Source organism: Canis lupus, chromosome 7, assembly GCF_048164855.1.
Source record: "Canis lupus baileyi chromosome 7, mCanLup2.hap1, whole genome shotgun sequence".
Taxonomy (NCBI): Eukaryota; Metazoa; Chordata; class Mammalia; order Carnivora; family Canidae; genus Canis; species Canis lupus.
Genome location: NC_132844.1, coordinates 72246694 through 72271191, shown reverse-complemented (window position 1 = coordinate 72271191; position 24498 = coordinate 72246694). Strand labels below are relative to the sequence as shown.

The following is a 24498-nucleotide window of genomic DNA, read 5'->3' as shown; positions in this document are numbered from 1 at the left end:
ATCTTGGAGACCCAGGATCGAATCCCACATCGGGCTCCCGGGGCATGGAGCCTGCTTCTCCCTCTGCCTGTGTCTCTGCCTCTCTCTCTCTCTCTCTCTCTCTCTGTGACTATCATAAATAAATAAAAAAATTAAAAAAAAAAAAAAAGAACTTATCAAACTCAGTGGTATATGCATACAATGGAATATTACTCAGCCATTAGAAACGACAAAAACCTACCATTTGCTTCATCCTGGATGGAACTGGAGGGTATTATGCTGAGTGAAATAAGTCAATCAGAGAAGGACAAACATTATATGGTCTCATTCATTTGGGGAATATAAAAAATAGTGAAAGGGAATAAAGGGGAAAGGAGAGAACATGAGTGGGAAATATCAGAGAGGGTGACAGAACATGAGAGACTCCTAACTCTGGGAAACGAACAAGGGGTGGTAGAAAGGGAGGTGGGCAGGGGGTTGCGGTGACTGGGTGACGGGCCTTGATGGGATGAGCATTGGGTGTTATATGTTGGCAAATTGAACTCTAATAAAAAGAAATTAAAAAAAAAAAAAAAGAACTTATCAAACTCAGCACCCAAAAAAACAATCCAGTCAAGAAATGCACAGAAGACATAACTAGACATTTCTCTAAGGAAGACATACATATGGCCAACAGACAATGAAAAAATACTATCAATCAGGATCATGAAATTACAGATCAAAACCGCAATGAGATACCACCTCACACCAGTCAGAATGGCTAAAATTAACAATTCAGGAAACAACAGGTGTTGGTGAGGAAGCAGAGATAGAGGGCCTCTTCCACTGTTGGTGGGAATGCAAACTAGTGCAGCCGTTCTGGAAAACACGATGGAGAGAAGTTCTTCAAGAAGTTAAAAAGTTAAAAATAGTTCTAAGCCAGGACCCAGTAATTGCACTACCAAGTATTTATCCAAAAGATACAAACATAGTGATTTAAAGGGGCACAAGCACCCCCAATGATAAACATAAAAGCAGCAATATCCATAAAAGCAAAACTATGGAAAGAGCCCAGATGTCCATTAACAGATGAATGGATAGGGGATCCCTGGGTGGCTCAGCGGTTTAGCACCTGCCTTTGGCCTGGGGTGCGATCCTGGAGTCCCAGGATCGAGTCCCACGTCGGGCTCCCAGCATGGAGCCTGCTTCTCCCTCCTCCTGTGTCTCTGCCTCTCTCTCTCTCTCTTTCTATGTCTACTACAAATGCTACTTGTTTAGCACTGGGTGTTAAACAAGAAGTTGAAAACAAAATTTTAGGGACCCTTGGGTGGCTCAGTGGTTGAGCGTCTGGCTTTCGGCTCAGGGAGTGATCCCAGGGTCCTAGGATTGAATCCCACATCAGGCTCCCTCCAGGGAGCCTGCTTCTCCCTCTGCCAATGTCTCTGCCTTTCTGTCTCTCATGAATAAATAAAGAAAAATTAAAACAAATTTTTTTTAATTCCATTTCATCTCATTACTGTAATTCATTTTTGCATACTCCTGTGGTGGAAATCCCTTGATCTATATAAATCAACATTATAACTCAACATTATTTCATGTCTCCTGAACTAAAATCCCTTTCAATTCTGAACAAGGAATATGATTCTTGGTTTAAATATCCTACTATACTCATAAATCTCAGCCTATGAAGTTTCACAAGTCATAACAAATGTGGGTTAAGATTTGAGATATCTTTTTTTACTATTTTGTGTATTACCATATAGACAGAAGAGATCATAGCATTGTGTTCACCTTCTTTCCCAACTACTCTCTTGAAAAATCCTGGGTACTTCGTTATTGTTTTATGTCACAGGTTGGTAAACTATGGTTTGCTACCTGTGTTTAGATGGCCTGCAAGCTAAGAATGGTTTTTACATTTTTAAATGATTGGAGATTAAATCAAAATAAAAATATTTTATTTATATTTTTTAAAGATTTTATTTACTTATTCATGAGACCCACTGAGAGAGAGGCAGAGACACCAAGAGAGGGAGAAGCAGGCTCCTTGCAGGCAACCCATTGTGGGACTCCATCCCTGGTCCCAGGATCACACCCTGAGCCAAAGGCAGATGCTCAACCACTGAGCCACCCAGGCGTCCCAAAATAAGTATTTTATGACATATGAGAGTCAAATTTGTGCCCATACAGAAAGTTTTATTAACAAAGCAATGTCTGATTCCTTTGGTATTGTCTAACACTGTTTTCACATTATAAATACAGAGGAAGGGTATGGGCCTCAAAGAGGAAAACGCAGCTTATCCGGTTCTTTACAGGAAAGGTTCGCCAACCCCTATTCTATGTCATATTGTTTTACCTAAACATTCCCCTATCTTTCCTTCCATATTCAACATAAAGTCTTGTTAATAATCAGTCTCCAGGTAAACACATTCTTCATAGACCTTTGAAATGCACTTCCTCCTGGGAATGGTCACCTACAAATCGAAAGCCAGAATGGAATGCTAGTTACAAATGAACAAATCAAAACCAGAACCAAACCTCACCACCATTATTATCCTCCCTCCAAAGCAAAGCTGAAGAGGCTGGCCACCCCCGGACCCCCGTTAGCGGCTTTCCAACTACCCTATCTTAGAATTGATGCATTTTGTAAACTAAATTTTACCCCTAAAATTCCTAAGAGTCAAATAACAATGAGAAAAAAGGTAAATGTAATTTTCCCAAGTTTAATCGTCTTCAAATCATTGGCTACCAGAAAATAAGAGCAAGCAGACCGATTTTATTTAGTATGCATGATTCTAAATCCCTGTACCCTGTACACTTGATATTTCCTACAAATAAACAATTTCTGGCTCTTAGGATAAAAGGTTAAATACTACACTGTGTAAACGACATCACAACTTACAGAGGAACAAAATGGGTCACTGGGCCTTTTGCTTTGTATCCTCCACTCCTCGCTCGGCAAGGCGAGCGGCAGAATGGCAGGACTAGGTCTTGCACTCCAGCGGGGCAGGTAAACAATGTCTTTACAGCCCGCCTAGAAAGGGTAGGGCGAGGAGCTGCTGAAGCCCACGGCAGGGAAACTTAGCTAATCCTGGAATGTTAAAAGGCTAAAACTCACCGAGTCGGAAGTGACGTGCCAGCTGAGCCCCGCAGGTCGGCCACGTAACTGGCCGCCGCCTCGGTCGACACCTGCTTCTGGACGGGGCTGAACAGAGGAGAAGTGTAGCTCAAAGTCCGCAAGCGGCCTGACCCTATCCCTCGCGGCTCACGGACCCACGCGGGCCAGCAAGCGTGGCCGCAGCCAGGCCCCGCAGCCCGAGGGGCCAGCCGGCTGCCCCCGCGCCCAGCGGCGCCCTGCGGGCCATGGGGCTTCAGCGCCCAACCAGGCGCATGCGCGGCCCTCTTTCTCCAGAGGATTCCTGCGGTCACCGGGACGCCCACATTCCAGCCACCTGCCCCTCGGGGTCCCTTCTCGCTCTTGCCTCCTCCGGCCGCCTCTCACCTCTGGCCCCGCGCCTCCTCCTTCTCCCGCGAGGACCGCTCGACCTGCCCGCGGCGGCCGGCCGACACCCCGGCTCCCACTGACACGAGCCTCTCGGCGCGGCTTCCGCTTCCGGCGAGTATTGTGTGTCGCGCCGCGGGGCGGGGGCGGGGGGAGGAGGAAGGAGGGAGGCAGCGCTCCGGCGGCTCCGCGCCCCGCACTCCCGGACCTGAAGCCGGGAAGGTAGGTGCCGTCCCGCCGCCGCGCCCGGGCCCTGGGGCCTGCCCCCGCCGGCCGGCTCCGCACGCCGCGTCCCAGCGCCCCGCGACTGCGTCACCGGCCCCCCGCACGTAACCACAGCTGCCTCCGCCCGCCTCGGGCCCGGGCGGACGTTTTGCCGCCCCGGCGACGTCAGCGCGTCCGGCGTTGCTTGGCTACCCCGCCGTTCCCCCGTCCCGCTGCCGCTCGCCTCCCCGGGTGAACCTCTGACGCCGTCACCGCGGGCCCCGGCTGCGTCATAGCGGCGGGCATCCCACCTCCACGTCACACCTCCTCCTCACCTGGACACGCTGTCCTCCCTCCCTGTCAACCGCGACGCTTCCTCTCCCCCTCCACTCCCCCTACGCCACATCTGGCGAGAGAAGATGGAGACGAGGGTGGGACTGAGCTTTGGACGACGCTCAGGAGAGGGTCGCAAGGTGGGACCCCGGACAGTGGTAGAAACAAAACGAGGACGTCCCTGAAGTTTGCCCTTCTACTGAGATGCGAGGAATAGAGAGAACGAAATGACCAACCCAGAGGCGCCTGAGGCCTCACTGTGGCTGTGACTCCAAGTCCTCTCTGTGCTTCCCTGACCTTTTCCCCATTTCTCTTTCACACCACTTCTTTGCCAGTCTAGATCCACCCCGGTCCCTAACTCACCGCAGGTGAGGAGGCCACCTGATTTCTGGAAGCAAGGGGCAGGTTCACTAGTCCAAGTTGGATTCCTTTCGGAAAAGAAAAAGTCATCTGACTGAACTTCTCTCCTGGTTGAGGGAAGAATTCAGGTCCAAATAAGTTATCAGCTACTACGCCAAATTAAAACACTTTCAATGTATGTCATTGATATATATAATAATCATTGTCACTCATTACATGTCCACTTCTCCCTTAGCACTTAGAGTTAACTATATTTCCTTTCTTCTCTTGGGTCACTTGGTATGCAAGGGAAGGGATAGGGGCTAGAGAAAGCAAATATTTCAGGGATAAAAGTGGTGAATTTCAAGGAAGGAGTGGGGGACCAGCCTTCTGCCTTATAAATCTCTTTGATGCATTTCCAATATTTTGAGCCTTCACTTAAGGGAGACTTTGTCTCATTATGTTTCTCTAATTCCCAACCACTCCAGGTCCTATTAATTGGAGGCACAGTACCTCCAAGGAATTAGTTATCAATAGCTGTTTCAAAAGACTCCATTTACTGCTGGATATTTAGAAAAGGCTTGTCAGCCCTCCTTTCAAGAAGTATCGACTAATACTCTCTTTAGTGTATTTGCACATATTTATCACTTCTCAGCAGTTCCAAATGTCCAAATGCACGCAAAGAAATGGGGTGTTGAGTGAATCATTTCATTCCAAGAAGGTGCACTTCCTCTAGACTAGTCTGATAAAAGGAAGAATATCAATTTTTTCTGAAAAGAAGAGCTTGTCACTCTTGCCTAACTTACTCCTTCTATTACCCTTTGAAAAAGTGAGAGAACAGTGGCAGAGAAGGTTATATTCCAAGGGGCTATTGTAATAAAGTTCTTCTGTAATACAAAACTTTAAAATATACTTAAGAAATCTTAATACTTTGGCTTTTATGGCACTTTTCACTTTCCCAACTTCCTTTCTCATCTATTAGAAGAAATATGTCAAACTAGGGATACTTTGGTCTGTTTTTAAGATACATGTGGGGTAAGTCTGGATCAGGAGAGTTATGCTAGGCCAGAGTTGAAGCCTCTAACAAGCAAAAGTAGAGGTAAAGACAAAAGAGATTGGTGATTGGGTGTCAGTGTTCTGAGGAGGGAAAAAAAAAATAGATACCCAGGAGTCACGGGTTTTGAAAACAAAGAGGTTGAGGGGCACGTGGGTGGCTCAGTCAGTTAAGCATCCAACTCTTGACCTCAGCTTGGGTCTTGATCTCAGGGTCATGAGACTCATGTGTTGGGCTCCACTTTGGGCACAGAGCCTACTTTAAAAAGGGAGAGAGAAGGAGAGGGAGGTTGAATCTAGCGGAAAAGAAGATGTAAAATACCAAGATAGGGCCAACTGGAGTTAGGATTTATCATGGGAGTAAATGTCAGGCCAGGGATACAAAAATATTAAACCCCCAACTAATATTTTTCTCTCTCTGCCCCCTTTCATCCCTAAGTTAAATAATGGCAGAGACAAGTCTGTTAGAGGCTGGGGCCTCTGCAGCCTCCACAGCTGCAGCTCTGGAGAACTTACAGGTGGAAGCGAGTTGCTCTGTGTGCCTGGAGTATCTGAAGGAGCCTGTCATCATTGAGTGTGGGCACAACTTCTGCAAAGCTTGTATCACTCGCTGGTGGGAGGACCTAGAGAGGGACTTTCCTTGTCCTGTCTGTCGAAAAACATCCCGCTACCGCAGTCTTCGGCCTAATCGACAACTAGGCAGTATGGTGGAAATTGCCAAGCAGCTCCAGGCTGTCAAGCGGAAGATCCGAGATGAGAGCCTCTGCCCCCAGCACCATGAGGCCCTCAGCCTCTTTTGCTATGAGGATCAGGAGGCTGTATGTTTGATATGTGCAATTTCCCACACCCACCGGGCCCACACCGTCGTGCCACTGGATGATGCCACACAGGAGTACAAGGTGGGGAACCAGACACATGATGCCAATGTGGGACAAGAGGGAGGAGCGCAGAGGATGGGAGACTCCCTGGGTAGAGGATCCTAAGCTCCTGAGGGCAAGACTGCATCTGGCCTTACTCTCTAGTCCCTTCAAAGCTACATACACAGAGGGCACACTGTGCATCTGATCAGCTATCCTCAAGCATGAAGAAGAGCAGTTTTGAGGAGTGCCTCAAAATTGCCTTCTGACTTTTCATAACATTTGAGTCTTATGGGTGTATGCATGGTCTTACGTCATTTTTCTTTAAATGAATGAAACCATTTGGAGATGATCAAACTTAGGAAGAATTGAAAGTGGTCTGGTTTCTTCATTCTGTCCTCCTGCTCAGAATGTTCCTTATTTTCCCATTGGTATTGGAAATACATAACATCAGTTTAGACTGATCCTCACCAGACTAAGCTGAATTCATCTGTCATTTACATCTTCCTAGATAATGGAAATGTGGCATCTGATTTAATTACTGTTGGGACACAGGGTATATATTTGAGTAATAGGAACTAAAGATTTTAATACTAGGCACTGAACAAGTATTTTGTTTAATTATGTTAATATTGGAAACAAGATTTAAGGTGATTTACAGTGTAAGTAATAAAGACTTTATATTTGCTGGTGCTTTGAGTTGGATGGGAGGACAAGTATAAAGGATATCAGAGTTCAAAAAGTCACTTTGACCATAATAGGCAGTCACTTGAGTAAGAAAGTGATAGGATTGGGGAAGGACATGGAGTTGGTGACAGCTGGACAACTGTGAGATTCAGTGAGAGGGAAGTTTGGTGGGTAAGGAGGATGATGGGGACAGGCTGGTGGCAGGAGGAGAGAGCAGAAGTTGACATCCCAAATGACAGGCAAAGAAGGGAGTAGAACCAAGAGGTGGAGAGATGGATAGGAAGCAAATAAATGGTTTAGGATAAATGGGTTAACCTCTGAATGTAGGGTGTTCCAGCCAACCCCAAATGCCACCTCTTCCACTTCCCACCCTCAGGAAAAACTGCAGAAGTGCCTGGAGCCCCTGGAGCAGAAGCTGCAGGAGATTACCCGCTGCAAGTCCTCTGAGGAGAAGAAGCCCGGAGAGCTCAAGGTAAAGGCACAAGATTCCATTTGGGCTGCTCTGCAGGCGGTTAACTACACATTAACCACACATTATTTAATCTACCAGTCCTGATTCATTAGAAAAATGCTGTTCTCTCAAAAACAATGGCTTCTTTGTCACTATATGTTGCACTTAAATTATTTGTCATGAATTAAGTATTGAAGAGAAGGATATTAGAGATGAAGGAAGGATAGACAGGACATCTTACATGTGGAGATTTGAGGGAGTTCATGCCCGTTGGTCTCCTTTTTTCTTGTAAAGAAGGGAGAGAGTAGGAATAGGAGTCCTTAGAGGGATTGAGGAGAGGAGAATTGGAAGGTCCACTGGGGAGAAAGAAAGAAGAAGCTGGCAAAGAGCTCCCAGAGAGAGACTTTAGGCCCACATTCTCTTAAGTTAGCCCAGGAATGCTAGATAATGTTAGTCCATTTCTAGACTCTTCCTCTCTGCATCCTACATCTATAAGATCCTATCTATCCTTCAGGCAGGATGAAAGCCACTTCCTATGCAGCCTTCCTTGAAGCTTTAGAAATTAACTTTCTTAATTTGCATATAATTTTGGTTCTCTTTCATAGCATTACCATATTTGTAGCATGATAGTTTGGTATCTGACTTATTTATAGGACAGTAAACAGTTCTTTAGTGGCAGTAATAACTAAATATTTATTGAGTCCCAGGTATTAATTCATTGGGTGCCATGACATTCCAAACTTACAGGGTTATATTAGGTTTTAAGGTTCTGCCCAGGTTAGAGTTCTAAGAGTTCAGGACAATGAACATGTGAGACCTAGAGGAGCTATAAGACAAAGGAAAGGGAGTCCTGAAGGTCTTCTTTAGCGAGGGTGAACTTAGATGCCTTGTAAAGTAGGTATTATTACCCCCAGTTATCTCAAGAGGAAACAAAACCTGAATAAGTATCTAGTCCAAGATCACACAGCCAATATGTGGCAAAATCAGGGATACTAGCTCTGCATTTATCAATAAATATATATTAAACTTCCAAATTCTGTATTTGACACTGGGGAACAATGATGAACAAAAACACAGTCCCTGTCCTGCTTGAGCTTACAAATGAAGTGGAGAAAATAGATAATGACATGGCACAAAAAGCACAGTTGCAAATTCATAAGAAGACAAATAGAAATTGGACCTCATTAAAAGCATCCAGAAGAAACAATGAGTTCTTGGAGTTGAGATTTAGGGATCACCAGAAATTAAACACAAGTTCGAAAATAATAGAAACACTAATTTTTTTAACAATGACAACATTTTGACAGAAAGCAAGTATTATTAAGTATTACTAAGTATACCTTAGTACTTTATATATTTGAATAAAGCAAGCATTTGAATTTTTTAAATTTTTAACTAATTTTGATTGCAAAGGTGAACTTTAAAAAAAAGTTCTTTGTTCTTTTGGAGGGCTCCTGAGAAACTTAAAATATGTGAAAACGAAGCTTATTCCCAGTCTTAACTTTCCTGTTCCTGTTGATCACCTTCTTAAAGGTAAAGGATAAAGAGGGGAATAAAAATTTTTTAAAACCTTCTAAATGCTTGAGCAGAACTGTGATGATTTAAAAATTCAGAGGTCTCTAAAACTACCACCAACATTCCTTTTGTGACCATTTGAATTCTCCTTCCTACCTCTCCCTCAACCCTACTTCCAGAATCAGACCCAGTGCCCCCTTTTAAAAATAAATAATTAGTAATTAACCACACTGAAGTGAAAACTAGGCAAAATAGCTTATCTGCGTAATTTTAAAAACAGACTGCGCCACCCAAATACACCCACACAACATAAAGGAAAGTGATTTAGATAAAATCTGTTATATAAATATTTGGGCACGAATACCCTGAAAGACCCGCAGTGTGTTTTATCTTTGTATGTATACATGATGTCATAAACAATACAACAAACACAGATTCAGACTGAAATAATTGCATAGTAATGTTGACAAGCACCACAAGCAACTTAGCTCTTGATGACATAATTTTTCAAAATTATAAGTAACTTTTGGTAAAGTTCTAAGAAAAACAAAATGCAGTCTTAGTTTTATTCAGCCGTTTCTGAAAAAAAAAAAATTCAGGTGTATTAAAATTGGGTAAGGATTACTCTGTTTATGTATAAAATGACATTCAAATCCAGGTCTATGTTTTTAAATATACAGCAGAACATAGAAAATGGTGCAGGACAGTGCATTGTCACAGAGTCATCTCACATATTGTAGTGCTACCAGCCTTACCAGAGTACCTCCAGTTAAGGCAAACAAAAAAAACGCCCTTGTTTTCAAATTATCCCTAGTGGGAAGTAACACCCCCATTAAGAACCATTGCCCTACATAGATAGAGTGAAAAAAAGAAAAGGGATTATGGGATTATATGAAAGATAGCCCTTTTGCTTCCTATTTACCACAGTTATGAATCCTGAATTCTACCCATACATCACCTGTCAATGTACACTAACACACAGAGACACACACACAGGAAAAAACTGTATTTTACTTGAGGATTAAGAAATAAAATTCAATTATTTTACCAGCATAAATGAGTTTATTCAGGAATAGCAGCAAATTGCAACTCAGGACAAGCAAGCTAAGGTGAAATCATAGGCAAGTCCAGAGAACAAAGAAGACCAGTCTTTTATAGAGGAAAGGGGGTAATTGGGAAGGGCTGTTAGAAATGTTAGAAAGTCCTTGGAGGAAACTGGGAGTTCAGTTTAGTGACTTTTCATTGATTGGGTTGTGACAGTCTGTCACTGGCTGGGTTTATTGCCCTGCACAAAGAAAACCTTTTTTCCTCCTGCTGGGGTGGTAAAGATAGTAAGGACTTGCAAGGTGCATCTCTTTGATTGGGTCTAGAGTTGGCCAGTGGGAGGGCATGGGAGCTCCCCCTGCTGGCATCCTGACTGCCTTTTAGTGAGGTTTCCTTTTATTAATTTGCACAGGGTAAAAGTTGTAAGAATATATTTTGTTCCAGTGTGCACCTGAAAAGGCAACCATGGAATGAGAAGCAGCAGCAGCTCTAGAACTGGAGCTAGCCAGCATCTGCTGAGAACTAGCTTGAAATACAGAAATACCAGGCTTGTAAGGCCCATGCTGGCTTTGCAGCCCTTCTCTATTCACCCTCACTATTCACTGCCTTTCAGTCCCTACCTACTTTACTTCCAGAGTCCCAGTCTCTGCCTCTCTTTTCCTTTCCTCTTGGGTTTACTTTTCCCCATCAATCACGTGACACTTGGAGACTCCATCTGGACAGATCACTTATTGCAGTGGAGGTACAGAAGGAAGGACATACTTGCTGATAACCCTCAGAAAGTATTATGGCTGGTGTTTCAGTCCTATATTATCAAATTTCAGGAATGTTAGAGGTTTAATTCTGTGTAGTAGCTGAGAGAAAACATGTTTCAAATTTCAACTACTAATCAGAAACTTCTGGAACTGTCAGTTCTCTGAAGTAATTAAAACTATTTAACAGATTCTTCCCTGAAATCTATATACAGTTGACCCTTGAACAAGGTTAGGCATGCCAACCCCTGTGCAGTGGAAAATCTGCATATAACTTTCAACTCTCCCAAAACTTAGCTTTTTTATTAGCTTCAGAGGTAGAGTTTAGTGATTCATCAGTTGCATATAATACCCATTGCCTCATCACATCATGTGCCCTCCTTAATGCCCATCATTCAGAAAGGCAGATGGGTGTGCCCACCCATCTGCCTTTCCTCCAGAACCCCTCAGTTTGTTTTCTATGATTAAGAATTTCTTCTGGTTTGTCTCCCTCTCTGATTTTGTCTTATTTTATTTTCTGTCCCTTCCCCTATGATCCTCTGATTAGTTTCTTAAATTCCACAAATGAGTGAAGTCATATGATATCTCTCGTTCTCTGATTGACTTATTTTGCTTAGCATAGTACCATCTAGTTCCATCCATGTCATTGAAAAACTTAATTCTTGGTGTTCACTTTGGCAGCACATATACTGAAAAACTTAACTCTTAATACCCTACTGTTGACCAGAAGCATTACTGATGACATAAACAATGATTAACACCTATTTTATATATTATTGTATTGTATACTGTATCCTCACAATAAAATGAGCTAAAGTAAAGGAAATGTTAAGAAAATCATAAGGAGGGATGCCTGGGTGGCTCAGTGGTTGAGCATCTGCCTTTGGCCCAGGGCGTGATCCTGGAGACCCGGGATCGAGTCCCACATCGGGCTCCCTGCGTGGAGCCTGCTTCTCCCTCTGCCTGTGTCTCTGCCTCTCTCTGTGTGTCTCTCATGAATAAATAAATAAAATCTTAAGAAAGAAAGAAAGAAAGAAAGAAAGAAAGAAAGAAAGAAAGAAAGAAAGAAAGAAAGAAAGGAAAGAAAGAAAGAAAGAAAGAAAGAAAGAAAGAAAGAAAGAAAGAAAGAAAGAAAGAGGAGGGAGGGAGGGAGGGAGGGAGGGAGGAAGGAAAGAATGAAAAGAAAAGAAAAGAAAGAAAAGAAAAAAGAAAAGAAAATCATAAGGAAAAGAAAATACCTTTATGGTACTATACCATATTTATAAAAAAAAATCCATGTATAAATGAACCCTCACAGTCCAAACCTGTATGGTTCAACAGTCAACTGTATATATTTTGTAACAACCCATTACTAAAATCTTACTGATTCTGATATTTTCCAGTTGGTTCTCTGGTTTTTAGTGGGTAGATGTCTGGCAATAAACAAATGATGACCATCTTGTCTCTAACCTTCTAGTACTCATTACTTTCCTTTCCTTGATAAACTGCATTAGCCAGAACTTCAGAGTTGGGAATAGCAGATATATCTTGTATCTGAAATAGTAAATGTCATTATATTACCGAGTTCTTATATCTTGCATTTTTTTTTCACTAACTTATAGAAGGACAGGCTTTTTAAAAGTTAATCTCTCTAATGGTCTTCATTCCCGAGCAATCAGTAGGGGTAACAACGGGGATGGAGCCATTATTTACAGAAGGAAATTTCAATGGAGAAAAACATGAATGTCCTATGAAACTATTTCCAATGACACTGGAAGTCTGTGTTAATTCATACACATGGTGGGTAGGTAAGGGCCCCACTGGCCCTGCTAAATATAACACTTTTCCTCTTTTCTCAGAGACTAGTGGAGTGTCGCCGACAACAGATCTTAAAGGAATTTGAAGAGCTTCATAGGCGGCTGGATGAAGAGCAACAGATGTTGCTTTCACGACTGGAGGAGGAGGAACAAGACATCCTACAACGCCTCCGAGAAAATGCTGCTCATCTTGGAGACAAGCGCCGGGACCTGGCCCACTTGGCTGCTGAGGTGGAGGGCAAGTGCTTACAGTCGGGCTTCGAGATGCTTAAGGTTCGACCTTTGTCCCTGCATAGCTCCTCAGGTCAAGTGCAGTATAGGTTTGCACAGGCCATTCTGTCAACCTGGGATGCTCACTCTTCTGCTCTGCTTCTCTAATCCAGTTCTTCCTTCCAGACATACTCAAAGGATCTTTTTCTATAGAAAGGCTTCTCTGATTTCTCCCATCCCCTTCTAATCATTTGTGTTCTTATGTCTTGTGAACAATTATGTACTTAATTTGTACCAAAGAAAAAAATTCCCTTTGGAAGGAGGGAAATCGAGTCTGAATTAGTGAAAAAAAACTATACGTTAAAAATTATGTAAATGTAGTTGCCATTACTTTTAGGTCCTGGAACTTGACTTACGTAGTACTAAAAAAAAAAAAATAGAAACCTAGTTTGAAGGACACTTGAAATTATGTATAAATAATATATTACTTTGATATGTAAATAATGCCTCTAAAATGTTTGAAGTAATTTGTTCTTTTATGCCGATGAATGGTGTTAGCAAGGCTGTAGGAAATATGTCTCTTATTTTAGGGATTAGATTACTAGCATTTGAATCAGTGAGGCTTCATTGTACATTTATCTGCATGTTATGTATTGCTTGGTATTTATTCTTGTGTCCCTTCATGTATGTGTGTTCTGCCTTCCATATTAAACTGGGAAATCCTTGGGGGGCAGAGATTTGTCTTCTTTGTCTTCTGAACCCCAAGTATTCACAAATCAAGATTGGCACACGGTTATTAATGTTTATTAACCAGTACCAGACGGGGATAACAAACAGCAACAGGAAAGTGATTCATTCCTATGGCACCAGTCTGTACTGATCCTCAAGGGAGACAGGTGTGTGGTTGGTACTTGGGGGACAGAGTAAAGAGCGGACACAATCCCTGTCCCTTGCATTGAGCTCCCAGTGTCCTTGAGGAGCAAGACAAAGACACAAGAAACCATTTGGAAGTGATGGCAAATTACCAAGCTTCATGCTAAACAAAAGTTGAAAATGGGGATCAGGTTGGCAGGGATGTACTCAGATCCCTCTGGAGCTCTTCCATTTGCATTGTGACCCACAGCTTGCCCTATTTCTATTTGATAGAAATAAAATCTAGAACTTTGGGGAGGAAGGGGAACCTTTTGCCTTTAGGACCCTTGACTACCAGGACCAATATTGCTTTCTTTTCTCCTTCCCTCTAGGATGTCAAAAGTACCCTGGAAAAGTAAGTGATTCTTGCATCTCTTTGAGTGAGTTAGGTGTTGGCTTAGAGACCAGGAGTACAGTAAAGAGGGGAGACAGACAAGAAAGCCAGGCAGCGTCTGGGTAGGATGTGGGAGAATGTTCATTGCATTCATGAAGCCAGTTAGAGAGCAAATCACTGGGAGTAATAGATGTTACCTTTTCCCCTTGAAGCATCAGGACTAACCTGGTAAGGAAGTACCAAGATAATGTAGAACCAGATTCTCCCTATGCCTGTGGATGGAAATGTATCCAAACAATACAGACAAAGGAGGGGTTGGGAGAATGGGGAGAGTGATTACCCACTTGCATGAAATACAGCCATTCCCCCAGAAAGTTCTGAGATTCATTCTTAAAATAAGGCTGTGTCCAGGGGGCCATGTGGCTCTCCATAGATTGGCAAAAGAAAGCAGTAAGTGAGTACTTGTCTTCAGAGAGGAGGGAGAAAGTGGGAGGATGGAGAATTTTAGTTTCTCCCTAAAAATGGCAATATCTGCATACTCACTCCTCTGGAGCTTCCCTTGACCCTGCCCTTTCTTCCCCTATCTCCCTATCCCTCCTAGATGTGAGAAGGTGAAGACCATGGAGGTGACTTCAGTGTCCATAGAGCTGGAAAAGAACTTCAGCAATTTCCCCCGACAGTACTTTGCCCTAAGGAAAATCCTTAAACAGCTAATTGGTGAGTTGTTCCCAAAAGTAAACTAGTAGGGGGAATCAGCAGAGAAGAAAGTCTTTAGGTCCCACTTTATCTGGGCTTCACTTACCTCATCTGTCACTTTTTGTGCCCATAGCCACATCCATCTCTTTTCTTGGCTTTCAGTCTCACTGTCATCTACTCTTAGGCCCACACTTTTCTAAATAGGCACCCAGAGAGGTTAAATAATATGCCTGAACATGTTTCCCCCTTGAGAGTAAGAGGGAGAATCATTAAAATTTACTCAGAGAAAATAGTCTCAAACCAGAACTGTTCCAGATACATGGTCACCCTGTCCCTAGACCAAAATGCTATCTGCTGTGTATCCTTAACATTTTCTGTTCTTTCCCTTAAACTATGACTTGTGTTTCTTCATATAGTGAGATGATGTCACAGGGGGGTGGCCAAGGGTTAGACAGGAGCCTAAACCATCAGCCTTTGCTGAATCAAGAGCTCATTACTTGTTTATTTTAGGGCCAGGATGAGAAGGGATGCCATTGTTCCCTCCTCTCCCGTAGGTGACACCGTAGATTGAGAAAGTTAACCAAATCATGGTGTTCTGGGGACCTTTAAGGAAGCAGGCTCTGTAAAGGCAGGCTGGAAGAGTGAGGCAGGGGCATTTAGCTATTCCCATCCTCATCTAGCTCCCCACTCTGGCTTCTCCCGCCAGCGGATGTGACCCTGGACCCAGAGACTGCTCACCCTAACCTAGTCCTGTCAGAAGATCGTAAGAGCGTCAAGTTTGTGGAAACAAGACTCCGGGATCTCCCTGACACACCACGGCGGTTCACCTTCTACCCTTGTGTCCTGGCTACTGAGGGCTTCACCTCAGGCCGACACTACTGGGAGGTGGAGGTGGGTGATAAGACCCACTGGGCAGTGGGCGTGTGCCGGGACTCTGTGAGCCGAAAGGGCGAGCTGACTCCACTCCCTGAGACTGGCTACTGGCGGGTGCGGCTGTGGAATGGGGACAAATATGCAGCCACCACTACGCCTTTTACCCCTTTGCACATCAAGGTGAAACCCAAGAGGGTGGGCATATTCCTCGACTATGAGGCTGGCACGCTGTCTTTTTACAATGTCACAGACCGCTCTCATATCTACACTTTTACTGATACTTTTACTGAGAAACTTTGGCCCCTCTTCTATCCAGGCATCCGGGCTGGTCGGAAGAATGCTGCACCACTTACTATCAGGCCCCCAACAGATTGGGAGTGACAGGTAGGGATGTGGGGATACTTGGAGTGAGTCAGGGTCAAGAGCTATGGGCCTTCCTTCTTGTGACCTGCTGGAATGTCTTTGTGTCTACCTGGTTCCAGTCCTTCACTGTCTAGGAGAAGCACCTTGGTTTCTAGAATGGTTTATATGGAGAAGTAGGTAGGACTGGTCTGGGATGAGAGCAGAACTGTGTCTGCCTCCTAAGTGTTAGGGTGGGGAGCTCGTTCCCAGGGGTTGTCTCCCCTGAAGTCCATCAGGTTTTCTATTGCACATGGATAGGTTAGGAAGGAAGGGAGAGGCTTTTCCAGAAACAAAAAGTCTATGGGAGGGTCTGACTTGCTCAAAACCAGAAGAGGAAACAGAAACCCCTGTACATCCTTTTAGGGGTTCTTTGACCCAGGATGGTCTTACTTCTTGAAGAAGATCATAGGGGTCTGTGTACCTCTAGATTAAAATAAAAACGAATGTTAGCTGCCCTTATGGGTCTAGAAGTTAAGGAGTTTTTTTGAGGACAGAGATTGAGCATCAAGAAGATTAGAAAGAAAGTCAGGAAAGGGGCTAAAGGAACAGATTCCTAGAGACTAATGAAGGGTTTCTTTGGTCTTCCATTCCCAGAGTAAGTTGCCATTATGAGTAGGATTGGCCAGAGGTAGGAATGTGAGGAAGAGAGAGTGAGAAGAAAAGAGAGGAGAATGCAGGTCCCTACCTCAGCCTTCAGCAAAGCTGGCCTAGTGCCTGCCTCCTTAGAGTTGGTTATCTCCAAGAAGTTGGTCACTCACCTTTCTCCTGCAGAGATGAGGTACCAGAGACCCTTCAAGACACATCTACCCTTTCATTGCGTTCCCAAGGGAACCTGGAAAAGACAGTCAGGTATTAGAGGAAAGACAAAGGCTTTTCTATCCAAAGCCCTGGCCTTAAAGAATGTTACTAAGCAGCTGCTCCCAAGTTGTCAGCCTTGTTACTTGGCTAAGGTGTTCAAGCCAAAAAGGGAGAAAGGAAATGGAGTCTTTCTCACCCTGAGGACAGGGTAGAAGAGAGAGTGTAGAGGGGTGGGTCAGATAGGCAACTTTCTGTAGCCTGTGTGCGTATGGCCTGGAACTGTTGTTCACAGGAGCCAGTCTTTTCTTATTTGTTGCCATCCTTCACCTTTTGCCATTTCCCCTATCAGAGAATGTAAATCATTTTAACATTAGGCCAAAATAAACAACTTATAGGGTACACATGTTGTCAAAAAAGGTTACAGCAATGCATGCCAAACCAAACAAATGATATGGAATATCTGCTATTTGGATGATCAGGGGTTCACAGAAGATTGGGACATGAAACTGTAATTTATTGAGGGTGTTTCAATTCCTCCTACCACCTCAACAGGACTTTGTCCAGACTCTCCTCTTACCTTTGTGCCTTTGACTGTGGTTCTTTGTGGCAAGATGCTTTGGTTGGTAAAACATAATATGGAACAAAGGATCCACTGAAGTGATCTCTGTGTTGTGTGGTAATTTGATGGTGACCCTGTATTGATGTGTAAGAATCACTGGTGTTAAGAATGCACATTCCTGGGGTTCATCCTTGGTGATTTGATCAAGATCTGGGATGGGTCTGGATGTCTACATTTTAAACATATACCTCATTTGAATGTAGGGACCCTTGTGAAATTAATCCCAGAGTAGGTTTCGGCCATTTCTTCTGAGCTGAAAAGCCTGGCTCCCTCTGGCCTGATGGGGTTTGAGAAGGGAGAGAGGCCTTCTTCTCTCCTGACTTAATGCTGCCCTCTCCCTGTCTTGGAGTTCATTCATGTTCTGCCCTCCAGTTCATATACATCTACTTCTAACTTGAGGAACTGGTGGTCATGAACTATGAGGCAGAGGTAAACAAAGGATGTCAAACAGAACAAACCAGAGACAGAAGTCAGAGTAAGAGATATGAAGTATATGCATAGAATGGAGAAGGCAGGGGAGGGGAGAGTTTCAGGGGCAGGAGATACTATCAAAAGTTTCTGTGCTCCAGTACCTAAGACTAGAAGTTAGCTAAGATCACCTGCTGTGCACTGCATAATAGGAAGTGGGGTTTTGTTTTGTTTTGTTTGTTTTTTTTGTAAGTGAAAAAGAATGGTAATAAGCTGTGCTTCTTCCTTCCCTCGACCCCCTGATGATCCTTTCCAATTCTAGTACCAGTGCTTTTTTGGAATGCATGACTTCTTTTCCTTCAGTGTGTAATCTTTCAGGCATCTGCCTTTAGCTCCAAGGCAGTAGGGCAGAAGTTGTAGCTGGGTATAAATTGCACATAACCATCTCCCCAACCTATCAGCATGAAGAGACCAGTCTTCTGTCCTAAAGATGTTTCGCAGTTTAAGATATGCTCCTGTTCACTAGCCTTTCCTACCTAGTATAATTGATCATGGGCTCAAGGAAGACTAGAAGGAAGCCAAATCTCCGAAAGGGACCCTGGACTTGGATTGTAGGGGTGGGTAGGGGTTTACAAACAGCTGGGGTCTGTGAGGCCGCAGGGCGGCGCCATAGTATAAGTATGGCGGAGGGAGGCTCGTGGGTCCAGGAACTACACTTCCCAGGAGGCCATCGCGGGCGCCCGGGGCGGGGCTATCGGAGGGGCGGGGCCTGCGTACGCTCGTGCGTGAGGGCTAGCGCGGCGCCGATGGCTGGGCCGGTGAAGGACCGCGAGGCCTTCCAGAGGCTCAGCTTCTTGTACCAGGTGAGTCGGCGTCGGGGGCGTACGGGGAGGCGGCCGGTGTGGCGGGCCACAGAGCAACGGTTTCCCTCCTCCAGGCCGCACACTGTGTCCTTGCGCAGGACCCTAACAACCAGGCGCTAGCGAGGTTTTACTGCCACACGGAGAGGACCATCGCCAAGCGGCTTGTCTTGCGGCGGTGAGACGGTCCGGGACCCTGGCGGCGGGCGGGATGCGGGCAGAGTGGGAGCGGGGAGAGCGGGCGGAGCGATCGGACCATCCCCTCCGCTCACAGGGACCCCTCGGTGAAGAGGACCCTCTGTAGAGGCTGCTCTTCCCTCCTCGTCCCGGGCCTCACCTGCACCCAGCGCCAGAGACGTGAGTGCTCCCAGTGGTGTTGGGTGATTGAGGAGCACCGGGCTGGGGAGGGGACCCCGTCCTTCCTTAGGTGGGCGTCTGGCGCGGGATTTACAGCGGCCATACACAGCAGGTGTGTTCAGTCACTAACTCGGTTTAGACGAACTAAGGTCTGGGCAGTAGGGAAATGATGTTGCCGTAGGAGGCAACGCACCCCCATCCGTACCTTTATTTTGCATGGTGGAGCGCAGGATTCACATCACCATTCATTTACTCATTCAGCAAGTTATTTGTTTTTCTAAGATGTCTGAAGTATTGTACAAAATGGATTATTCTCATTGAAATCATAGACCGATAAGATAGACTAAGAAGCAAGAGTAGTGTAGAAAAATGCTTTCCGGGAATCCCCGGGTGGCTCAGCGGTTCAGCGCCTGCCTTTGACCCAGGGCGTGATCCTGAAGTCCCGGGATCAAGTCCCGCGTCAGGCTCCCGGGCTCCCGGCATGGAGCCAGAAAAATGCTTTACTTAGGGATGTAAAATCCTTAATTACTTACACCAGTAGTGGTGTGGTTCATGATAAGCAAAAGGAGTAAGAGAGGGAAATTCTAGGCATGTGTGAGCATTTTGAGACAAGTTTGTGGTGTCAAGGAGACCAGAGTTCAGGAGACTGGAGTTTGAGGTAGGCAAGGGCAAAACATGAGGCTAGAGAAGGAAATAGGGCAGATCTTGAAGAGGCTTGTTAAGGGGTTTGGACTTTATCTTAAGGGATACCAAAGAAATTGACAGACTTTAAGCAGGGGTAAGATAAATTTGTATTCAAAGTTGGGGAGTGTTGGAATTCCTACTATATAACAGTGGAGGCAAAACTGGGTGCGGGAAACCTTTTCTTCTCCTAAACCTGGGCACTCCCCTGCCCCTACTTTTACCTCAGGCTGTAGGGGACAGCGCTGGACAGTACAGACTTGCCTAACATGCGAGCGCAGCCAGCGTTTCCTCAATGATCCTGATCATCTGCTCTGGGCAGACCGGCCTGAGGCCCAGCTGGGGAACCAGGCAGGTGAGAGGTTTGTAGAGAAAAACTGGGGATGCCCCAGGAAGATAGGGGTGATGGAGGGCATAGAGCTGAAGAGGACACATTGGATTCTGGATTGCTGTGAGAGTGCTTCAATCTTAAAAAACTCAAATTCTCATCTACCCAGATCTCAAACCACCACAACCCCTACCAAATGCAGCCCACCCCATTCCAGTCCACCTCCCTGAGGAGAAAGTGCAGCCTCAGAGCTCCAGTCACCATTGATGGATTCACCCTTTCAAATAAAGTATAATTGTGTTTCACTTTATGTGCGTCTGAGAGTGTTTCAGCTCTGCATTCTGTTTTTCCTGTTTCAGTTTGTATTTCTCTATCACTGGCTAACCTCCCTGTCTTTGCCAGTGCTCATTCCTACCATTCAGAGATCCTGATTTCCATAGACCACTTGACCCCACTAAGCAGCTTCCATTTCCAGGGCCCTGATCCTAGTGCTCCTTCATCCTGCTTTTCAGTACAGTGCCACATTTGGAACTCAGGATCTAGGGTTGTATGTAAGAGCTTGAGCCTTCCTTCATAGAGCAATGCTTCATAGAGCATTTTTTATATAGGGAGCCTAACTGTTGACTAAGGGGCTAGACATACTACTGATGCACTGATGTTGTTTTTAAACAAGGGAAAAAGTTCAGGGGATCAGAGTGGTTTCTGATCCTCTCTCAGAATTGGTCTCTCCCAATTTCTTGGTTTTCTTCTATAAAATCCTAGTAAGGGAAATTGTGCAAACGTGAACTGACAGGGTCAGAGCTGCTAATGAAAGGACACTGGTGGACACTACACAAGTATGCCCCATAGGTAAACTTGCAGAGTTTTCTTGAGAATGAGTAAACAACAAATTGTTTTATTTGATATCTCTAAGGAACTTATTCAAAGACAGGATTTCAGACTGACCTCTCTGCTAGGTACCAGCTAATCGATTTACCTGAAACATATACAAATAAAACTCACTATTCTCAGAATGCAATGTTTTTCTTCCCTTTTTCTTGCAAATACTGTGTTGTACTTATATATTGCTGCATAAAAATCACTGCATAATGTGAATTCAAACAACAGTGATTCTGTGGACTAAGCTGTCTGAGAGTTTGGCTGGGTAGTAATCTCCTTCTCCATATGGCATCAGCTGGAGTCACTCAGCTGCGTTTAGCTGGTGGCTGTGGCACCTGATCTGGATGACCCAAGAAGCTTTATTTGCATTGTTTGGATGTCCTCACAGCTTGGCTGTCTCAGAGTTGTTGGACCTTTTTTTTTTTTTTTTTTAAGATTTTATTTATTTATTCATGAGAGACACACAGGCAGAAACACAGGCAGAGGGAGAAGCAGGCTCCATGCAGGGAGCCCGACATGGGACTTGATCCCGGGTCTCCAGGATCACGCCCTGGGCTAAAGGTGGCACTAAACCGCTGGGCCACTGGGGCTGCCCCTGTGGGACCTATTAAATGCTCTCTGACTTCCACAGAGAGCATTTCAAGAGGACCAGCTCCAAGGTGCAAGTGCTTATCAAGCCTCTGTTCTTTAAATTTTTTTCTTTAAAGCTTTTATTTATTTATTCAGGACAGACAGAGAGAGACAGGCAGAGACACAGGCAGAAAGAGAAGCAGGCTCCATGCAGGGAGCCTGATGTGGAACTCGAGCCCGGGTCTCCAGGATCACATCCCCGGCCGAAGGCGGCGCCAAACTGCTAGGTCACCCCCAGCTACCCTCAAGCCTCTGTTCTTATCACACTTGCTAATATCCCCTTGACAAAGCATGTCAGGTAACCAAGCCCAGATTCAACATGTAAGGGGCTATACTGGGGCATGAACACTGCAGGGGGTGGGGGAGAGGAGGGGAGGGTTGTTCATTCCCTGGGGACCACCAGTTGTAGCAATTTACCACATCTTTATTTTGCCTTCATCCCTGACTCAGTCTCTCCACTGACTCCTTCATATGTCAATAAATTATTTGCATGGAAAATAGTAATTAGTGTGCAAGTAACTAAATGTTCCTGAGTTCTTTTAATCATTACCTGGGACAACATAGACCTGGACCTTTTTTGTCTTCAGCTCATATTCCTTGGCTGCACCCATGAGTCTCACTTCTGAGCTCATTGGCTCGCTCTTGCACACTAGATCTGATTATTGGCTAAATTTGTTTTGAGGAGTCTGCTTCTCCCTCTGCTGCTTCCCTGCTCACATTGTGTGTGTGTGTGTGTGTGTGTGTATGTGTGTGTGTGAAATAAAATCTTTTTTTTTTTTAAGATTTTATGTATTTATTCATGAGGGACACAGAGAGAGAGAGAGGTGCAGGGACACAAGCAGAGGGACAAGTAGGCCTCGTGCAGGGAGCCTGCCGTGGGACTCGATTCCAGGTCTCCAGGATCACACCCTGGGCTGAAGGTGGCGCTAAACTACTGAGCCACCCAGGCTGCCCAATAAAATCTTTTAAAAAATATCAGTGAGGGTGACAAAACATGAGAGACACCTAACTCTAGGAAATGAACAAGGGGTAGTGTAAGGGGAGGTGGGCAGGGGGTTAGGGTGACTGGGTGATGGGCACTGAGGCGGGCACTTGGCAGGATGAGCACTGGGTGTTCTGCTATATGTTGGCAAATTGAACTCCAATAAAAAAATAAAAATAAAAAGTTTTCCATCACTTTCTATTTTATAAACAGCTTCAGAAAAATAGGTATTAATTTTCTTTAAATGTGTGTTAGAAATCTGATGGGAGGCCATCTGGCCCTGGACTGTTGTTTGTTAGATGATTTTTGATTACTGATTCAATTTCTTTGCTGAATACAGGTCTGGTCATGTTTTCTTTTCCTTCCTGTTTTAGTTTTGGTTGTTTATATGTTTCTATGAATGCCTCTATTTCTTTCAGATTATCTAATTTGTTGGCATATAGTTGCTCATAATATGGTCTTATAATTGTATTTCTTTGGTATTGGTTGTGACCTCCCCTCTTTCATTTATGATTTTCTTTCTTTGGGTCTTTTCTCTTTCCTTTTTGATACATCTGGCTAGGAGTTTATCGATCTTATTAATTCTTTCAGAGAACCAGCTCCTAGTTTCATTAATCTGTTCTACTGTTATTTTTGTTTCCACAGCATTGATTTCTTCTCTAGTCTCTATTATTTCTCTTCTGCTGGATTTAGACTGTATATGCTGTTCTTTTTCCAGCTCCTTTAGGTGTAAGGCTAGGTTGCATACTTGAGATTTCTTGCTTCTTGAGTATTGCTATATACTTCCCTCCTAGGATCACTTTTGCTATTTCCCAGAGGTCTTGAATGTGTTTTCATTTTCATTTGTGTCCACATATTTTTACTAATTCCTCTTTAATTTCCTGGTTAACCAATTCATTCTTTAGGAGGATGCTTTTTAACTTCCATTTTTTTGTAGTCCTTCCAAATTTTACCTTGTATTGACTTCAAGTTTCATGGCATTGCATAAAAACCAAGTACTCCTAGCATAGCATTTGAAAATAGCATGGTATGATCTCAGTCTTTCTGTAAGCATTTGAGACCTGAGTTGTGACCCAGTATGTGATCTGTTCTGGAGAATGTTCCATATGCAATCAAGAAGAATATATATTCTATTGCTTTAGTTTGAAATGTACTAAATATGTCATGAAGTCCTTCTGGTCCAATGTGTCATTCAAAGCCATTGATTCCTTATTGATCTTCTGCTTAGATGATCTGTCCATTGCTGTGAGTGAGGTGTTAAAGTCCCCTACTGTTAGGCATTACCATCAATGTGTTTCCTTAAGTTTGTTATTAATTGGTTTATATAACTGGCTACTCCCAAGTTAGGGGCATAAATACTTATTTACAATTGTTAGATCTTCTTGCAGGATAGATATAGTGATACAGTGTCCTTCTTCAAGTCTTATTACAGTCTTTGGTTTAAAATGTTTCTCTGACGTAAGGATGGCTACTTTAGCTTTCTTTTGATGTCCACTAATATGATAAATGATTCTCTACACCTCACTTTCAATCTGGAGGTGTCTTTGGGTCTAAAATAAGTCTCATGTAAGCAGCATATCAATGGGTCTTGTCTTGTTATTCTGTCTTTTGATTTGATCATTGAGTCCATTTACATTCAAAGTAATTACTGAAAGATGTGAACTTAGTGCCTTTGTATTACCTGTAAAGTCACTGTTATTGTAGATTTTCTCTGTTCCTTTCTGGTCTTTGTTACTTTTGGGCTCACTCTCTGATCAAAGGATCCCCTTTAATATTTCTTGCAGGGCTGGTTTAGTGTTTACAAGTTCCTTTAGTTTTTGTTTGTCTGGATACTCTTATCTATCCCTCTAATCCGAATGACGACCTTGCTAGATAAAGTATTCTTGACTGCATATTTTTCCCATTTACCACATTGCATTTTTAACTGGAGTCCTTTCTGGCCTGGTAGGTTTCTCTAGACAGGTCTGCTGCCATCCTTATGTTTCTACCCTTGTAGGTTAATGATCTCTTGTTCTGAGCTGCTTTCAGGATTTTTTCTTTA

General features: G+C 44.0%; 3 protein-coding genes across 7 annotated transcripts; 2 read left to right on the top strand and 1 right to left on the bottom strand.

Moving 5' to 3' along the window:
- Positions 1-2130: 2130 nt before the first annotated feature.
- LOC140636435 (uncharacterized) lies at positions 2131-4067 on the bottom strand. Its single transcript, XM_072831642.1, has 4 exons — positions 4061-4067; positions 3458-3985; positions 3074-3160; positions 2131-2429 (listed from the first exon to the last, which is right to left on the bottom strand). Exons 1-4 carry the CDS (start codon positions 4065-4067, stop codon positions 2389-2391), a joined length of 663 nt encoding a protein of 220 aa, XP_072687743.1. The 3' UTR covers positions 2131-2388.
- Positions 3143-17374, top strand: TRIM39 (tripartite motif containing 39). 2 transcript variants are annotated; one of them, XM_072833912.1, is made up of 8 exons: positions 3147-3679; positions 5826-6285; positions 7307-7402; positions 12531-12761; positions 13943-13965; positions 14546-14661; positions 15347-15531; positions 15830-17374. In XM_072833912.1, exons 2-8 carry the CDS (start codon positions 5833-5835, stop codon positions 15899-15901), a joined length of 1176 nt encoding a protein of 391 aa, XP_072690013.1. In that variant the 5' UTR covers positions 3147-3679; positions 5826-5832; the 3' UTR covers positions 15902-17374. The 2 variants fall into 2 exon arrangements, with proteins under 2 accessions (XP_072690012.1, XP_072690013.1); XM_072833911.1 differs by having other exon boundaries at positions 3143-3679; positions 15347-17374.
- A 1088-nt stretch (positions 17375-18462) lies between these two features.
- Positions 18463-20276, top strand: RPP21 (ribonuclease P subunit p21). 4 transcript variants are annotated; one of them, XM_072833917.1, is made up of 5 exons: positions 18463-18603; positions 18678-18778; positions 18875-18957; positions 19868-20000; positions 20136-20276. In XM_072833917.1, exons 1-5 carry the CDS (start codon positions 18547-18549, stop codon positions 20194-20196), a joined length of 435 nt encoding a protein of 144 aa, XP_072690018.1. In that variant the 5' UTR covers positions 18463-18546; the 3' UTR covers positions 20197-20276. The 4 variants fall into 4 exon arrangements, with proteins under 4 accessions (XP_072690018.1, XP_072690016.1, XP_072690017.1 ...); XM_072833915.1 differs by having other exon boundaries at positions 18464-18603; positions 19868-19993; XM_072833916.1 differs by having other exon boundaries at positions 18505-18603; positions 18702-18778; positions 19868-19993.
- Positions 20277-24498: the final 4222 nt, after the last annotated feature.

Coding starts and splice junctions, on each gene's coding strand:
- LOC140636435 (XM_072831642.1), bottom strand. Junction 3,161..3,457: donor GAGGAGGCGCGGGGCCAGAG/GTGAGAGGCGGC, acceptor TCCTCTGTTCAG/CCCCGTCCAGAAGCAGGTGT. Junction 2,430..3,073: donor GGCACGTCACTTCCGACTCG/GTGAGTTTTAGC, acceptor TTCGATTTGTAG/GTGACCATTCCCAGGAGGAA.
- TRIM39 (XM_072833911.1), top strand. CDS start 5,833: ATGGCAGAGACAAGTCTGTTAGAGGCTGGGGCCTCTGCAGCCTCCACA. Junction 6,286..7,306: donor ATGCCACACAGGAGTACAAG/GTGGGGAACCAG, acceptor TCCCACCCTCAG/GAAAAACTGCAGAAGTGCCT. Junction 7,403..12,530: donor AGAAGCCCGGAGAGCTCAAG/GTAAAGGCACAA, acceptor CTCTTTTCTCAG/AGACTAGTGGAGTGTCGCCG.
- RPP21 (XM_072833915.1), top strand. CDS start 18,547: ATGGCTGGGCCGGTGAAGGACCGCGAGGCCTTCCAGAGGCTCAGCTTC. Junction 18,604..18,677: donor GGCTCAGCTTCTTGTACCAG/GTGAGTCGGCGT, acceptor TCCCTCCTCCAG/GCCGCACACTGTGTCCTTGC. Junction 19,994..20,135: donor CCAGCTGGGGAACCAGGCAG/GTGAGAGGTTTG, acceptor TCATCTACCCAG/ATCTCAAACCACCACAACCC.